The sequence below is a fragment of the Blennius ocellaris genome, assembly GCF_963422515.1.
Source record: "Blennius ocellaris genome assembly, chromosome: 10".
In the NCBI taxonomy this organism is placed as follows: Eukaryota; Metazoa; Chordata; class Actinopteri; order Blenniiformes; family Blenniidae; genus Blennius; species Blennius ocellaris.
In genome coordinates this window covers 9,286,915-9,292,561 of record NC_137659.1, presented here as the reverse complement: position 1 = coordinate 9,292,561, position 5,647 = coordinate 9,286,915, and the positions used below count along the sequence as shown (strand labels likewise).

The 5,647-nt window shown below is 41.3% G+C and overlaps 1 protein-coding gene across 1 annotated transcript; it reads left to right on the top strand.

The window, feature by feature from the left end:
* Positions 1-932: 932 nt before the first annotated feature.
* On the top strand, positions 933-4,229 carry LOC308135934 (von Willebrand factor C domain-containing protein 2-like). The gene is made up of 3 exons (XM_080504098.1): positions 933-1,473; positions 3,578-3,707; positions 3,888-4,229. The coding sequence occupies exons 1-3, from the start codon at positions 1,129-1,131 to the stop codon at positions 4,061-4,063; spliced, it is 651 nt and encodes a 216-aa protein (XP_080360224.1). The 5' UTR covers positions 933-1,128; the 3' UTR covers positions 4,064-4,229.
* The last annotated feature ends 1,418 nt before the right edge of the window (positions 4,230-5,647 follow it).

Here is a 5,647-nt window from a genome sequence, read left to right as displayed (position 1 = left end):
CAAACACAAGCTTGTCCTTCTTCACTTACCTGTATCTGATGCTTTTATCAGGTTTTCATCCCAGACACTTCTAACATAGTCACTGATAAAGTTACAGAGGTACAAACAACGACCAGAGAAGATCACTCCCGGGACTTAAAGTCAACATTTTGTACATTAAACAAATTCACAAAGCATATATTAGATGCTGGTCCTTGAGTAATACATCTGTCGAACTGCTACATGAAGATTCTGTGATGAAACGCGTTCAGTTTTGCGGCAGGAAGACGAAATGTTTCCCTGAGTTTTGTTTGGATTCGAAGAGGCTGTGGTATCCAGGGACGCCTTCCCTTTACTAAGGGACGGGATCTCGCGATATTTGACGAGAACGCGACAGACCGGAGTTTTGTTTTACTCCTCAAAAGTTGGGATGATTTAAGGAAAGATCATCCAAAGAAAACAAATATATCAGGGTTTTTTTGTAGCTCAAACACAAGACGACACACACTCAAATAAAAGGTTCTTTTTGAAGGAGATTAAAAAAATGTAGATTAAAAACAATTCCCATTATATCCCACATAAATATTTTTTTCTCCGCAGAATGATACATCTATTATCATAGCTGTAATATTTTTTCTCAATCATATTGGTAAGTTTATTCTACTTTAGATTAATCTTTTAATTGTTGGAATTCTGAAATTAATCAAAGTAATTAAATAAAAGAAAAGTCAGAATATCTTCTTAGCTTTTTTTATATGGTGACTGATGATCTCCTGTCCTTTTCAATGCAATCTTGATTAAAGTTCTGTTTGGGCTGCTCTCTCACCGCACGCGCTCCAGCAAGAGAGGGGGGATTTTCTTTGGCAGTCACGCAGAACTCGGCATACCACCAGGGAGGGAGGACCGACGATTGAGTTTGTGGAAAGCAGTGAACACCGCAGATTTACCCTTTTTCTGCCCCCGAACCCGACTCGCTTCCTGTCTGAGTGCGCAGCGCGCGCCGAGCGCTTTGGAAACACTTTGTCCCTGCGTTGCGGTGACAATGTAACAACACTCGCGTAACTTCTGCTCATCTGCCTCTCAAAATCCTCACCTGGACTCACCGAACACGATTTACTACTCTGAACTTGTGAGCACATCATCAGTGCGATGGCACAGCTTCCCTCGGAGCGCGCAGTGCGCACGGCCGTTTGGGCACTTCTGCTGTGCGCGCAGGCCGGTTTGGGCTTCTCGGTGGCCGGGCAGAATGACAGCAGCACCTGCGAGGCCAACGGGAGCATCTACTACGTCGGGGAGTGGTACTTTCTGGACTCCGATCACTGCACCCAGTGCGAGTGCACCGCGGAGGGCTCCTCGTGCGCCCGCACAGAGTGCACCTCTCTGCCGGCGGCGTGCATCCATGTCAGCCACTACCCCACCGACTGCTGCCCCAGGTGCGAGAAGATCGGCTGCGAGTACCGGGGGGTGGTGTATGAGCTGGGCCAGAACTTCCAGGTAAGGACTGAGATGAAAACAATCCTGGGCAGGGCCAACAGACATGCAGCCCCAGTGGGTGGAATGTAAGCACAAGAATCTAAACAACTACAAAACCAAAAGTATTCAGTTTGTTTTACTGACAACAGTACAAATACTTATACAGTTGAGTCATTGAGTCATTGTCTTTTCAAAATATGTTTAAAAACACAATCCTATTTTTTAATGCAAATACCAACAAAAAACAAACGACCAACAAAAACAATATTTTCTGCTCTTTAGATTTTCTAAAATGGCAACAAATGACTTAGATTAGTCTTTTATTGTCCCCTTAAATCTACAAAAACATGTGACATGCTCTCCGAAACAGTGTTTCTCTTTAGACTGAAGTTGGAAAAAGTCTTATGCCTTTCAGGCACATGATTTTTGCAGCATGCATGTTTTTTTTGTGTTTTTTTTTAACAAATTCACCCTGATGCAGTTACTCATATTAAATACTTGAAGTTAGGTTTGCTTTAAAATGTTCATACTTTTCTATGTCATCTTCAGGATGGATTTGCCTAGACTGCAGGCGCTTCACACCACTGCACTGGAACATATTGACACTTAATGAAATTTGTCCAAAGCAAAAACCACCAAGTCACTTAAATTTTGTCTGATGAAGCTGGCAAATTCAGCAAAAGTGGACTCTCTGGCTCCTGCGTGCAGTTTTGGAGAAAGAAAGTCACATTTCTTGTTCAAATAAGTTTCATATGAAATCAACTGAATGTGTAGATATAGCATACTTGATGCCATCCCAGAGATGTCTGTGTTGTTTCAATACATTAATTAAACTCATTTGTCTCACTTGTGGCCACATGCACTTACATTCTGTCTTTAGGGTTCTGAATCAGTAAAATGACAACCTATTAACATGTATTTTCAAATTGTTGGTAAATATTTTCCTTGGTTATTATTCAATCCTTTGTTGTTGTTTTTGCAAAGCCTGAATAAGTTGAAATCTAGGAAGGAAAATAGTGAAATTTCAGCATTGTGCCATTTTTATTGGCACCTTTTGATAAAAGACAAAAAAAAAACAAAAAGCTACCTAGTGAAATATCATGTCTGTTTTTGGCACTGTGCAGCCTTCATGTATGTTTTTACATTTTCATCCTCACTGTATTGTGCTGGTGATTCTCAACAAACAAAATGGCTAAAATAACCAAATCTCTGGTTGATAAATTAGTAGAAGGTATACTTTTATTTGAAAAAAATTTATCTACTTCGTTCTTTGTGATTTTTACACTTGAGAAAGTCATCCTGTGGGCCAGATTAGGCCGTTTTTGACGCTCAAGCCATGTGTTTGACACAGTAGTGCTGCATTTCAGAAAAATTGCATTTTCCGCCATTACATGATGGAGCGTTTTCCAAAAGAAATTGTTTCCATGGAGACAGAGTCAGAGCATTTTTGAAAAGTCGCATTGTCGGTGGCTTCAAGTACTGTTGTCGTGTAAACTGACACTCAAAACATAGCAAAAGTTTTCCGATTTTCACTTGAAGACATTGTTTTGTAAACAGGGCCTGAGTATTTCAATAAGGGTTCAGGGAAGTTGATCTTATTTTTCGAGCTGTGTTATGCATAAGTGATCTAGAAAAATTGTGAAAAAGTCAAAAATGCCCCTTTCTCGTGTTTTGAAATGAGGCTGAAATTTGTATCTTTTCTGAAAGTATGTTAATATACTCGAAAAGGTATTTTATATTTATATATATAAAAAAAACTAAAGTTGAAGATTTTAAACATGGTCAGTTGTAGCCACATTGATTTAAACCATTATATGAAAACCGAAATTATATAACACCACAAACTAGTGCGAATTTCATATTGTGACTTTATGGCACAATCATAAATATGCTGTGAATGTGTAAAGCCACACGTAGTGGGATGTAATGAGCTTCCAGCAGATACATGGAGGTCAATGGCGCCCCCTGTTGGAGTGGTAAGAGGCAGAATCAACGTTGGCTGGGGGTAATTTCACAAAGTGTTTCAGTTTAATTTGTGACTCAATTTTGTGTGTGTGTGTGTGTGTGTGTGTGTGTGTGTGTGTGTGCGTGTGTGTGTGTGCGTGTGTGTGTGTGTGTATTACAGCCATCCGAGTGTGAGCAGTGCACCTGTGACAGTGACGGCATCGCCCGCTGCCTGGTGGCAGACTGTGCTCCTCCACCATGTGTCAACCCCATCTACCAGCCGGGGAAGTGCTGCCCAGAATGCAGGGATGGTACGTAGAAGAGAGAGATAGAGGAGGTAGAAGAGAGGGATGAGTAGAAGGGAGTAAGAGGAAGGGTAGGTTTGTTTTGTTGCCAGTATGTGGATTAGAAAACCTTCACATCATCTACATAAAACACTGTGTGTGTGTGTGTGTGTGGTCATATATAATTTGCCGTATTTCTACCTCCAGGTCCAAACTGCTACGCCGATGCGTCACGTTCACACGTGATCCCGGCCGGAGAGCCCGTCTGGGTCGACTCCTGCACCAAGTGCCGCTGCCACGACGGCCAGGACGCCGGCTACTGGGAGGGAAACCGCCTGGCCGCCTGCTCCCGCCTGAAGAACTGCAAGCCTGAGCAGCACTGATGAGAGAGCGTCAGCCATTGTCTCGCTATAATCACCATCCCTGTATCGAGTTCACGCCGTCTATACCGAGAAACACATGATCTGCTGCTGCTATTCCACGAGGACACTACAACTAGCTTTGTCATAGCTACATTATGGGTTTTTATTAAAGAATGTGACCTAAAAAGATCCCCAAAATCCTTTTACAGTTGTTTGGGTTTTATCTACTGGAACTAGCCTCGGTCTCATTGTTTTATGACGATGTGATGAACGACATCCAGAAAAGAGACCTTTGATAACAGAAGCTGGTCACTTTTGGCCTGATTGCCTGAGATACTGCAGGAAGTCCCTCACACACACAGAGATCGCACTAAGACCATGGATCTACGACGCGTACAATAAGGGAGATTCGAGCGAAGGTTTTCGTTTGTATTCGACCCAGTTTACATATCGATCGGCTGGAAATTGTATCACTTACATATTCATTTGCTAGCATTCAACTTAAAAGCACGGCCACCCACCACAAGCAGATGAACATGTTCGTGGAGGATGTCAACAAATATATTGGAGCGTTACAGTCAATAAATCTAAGTTAGACTAAAGCACAATAATTTGAGATACAACTGAGTGAAAATGTAAAGTTTTCACTAACAGCAACATCTCTGCTGAAGGAGGAAGATTTTAACCTCATTTTCAAATGTGGTCAAAACAGATGCAGTCATAAACAATACAAGTTCAGATAAACTCCCAGTAATTTGCTCAATCACAGAGCTAAAGCCTACAATTCCATATTCATTATGGGAAATGCCTTCAATGGACAGTGTGGGTGATTTTGTGTGCGTCAGACTCGAACCACAGTGCGTTCTATTCATACATTTTCAATATTATGCTCTTGATAATATTTTCAGTTTAAAGGACTCAACATAACCAAATTAATCCAAGACAAAAAATATTGGTGTGGCGTGTGTCTGTTTGGTTTAGGATATACAGTATATTTAATGAAGTTAGGGAACGAGTCACTCACGCTGTAGCGTCTTGGAATACCATTCTATTCCACTAGATGGGTGTAGTGAGTCAGATGAGTTGGTCCCTACACAATGTAATATTGTCTCATTAAAGACTTGAAGCTGACAACTTAAAACAAATAACTAACTAAAAACTGGACTGAGGGCAGAATGAACGCCACAGTTACTCCACAGCTACAGTTCAGACTCATCTCGCCTCCAAATTATGGTCAAAATTACAAGTCCAGGAGGTGAATTCTAATTGTCTGAAATCTGTAAATACTGAATGTCTGCATGGAGAAATCCATCAATGAACAAATGTAACAGCATAAAAGAAAACAACGGATCTCTCCAAGCACTTACAATTCAATCTGCTTTTCCATTATTTTTTTTTAATTCCATCAGGGTTGATTCGATCAATACGTTTGTGGCAGAGAGACTATTTAGTTTCTGTTTCTTTCACTGATCTCAGACAACCAGACGCTTTTCCATGCAGCGTAGCAAAGCCAATGAGATTATCGGATGATTAGTAATTATAATGGTCGGATCACTGGTTGCTGCAGTGCTAACGTACACGCAGTTTAGACAAGTTAACAGCTGA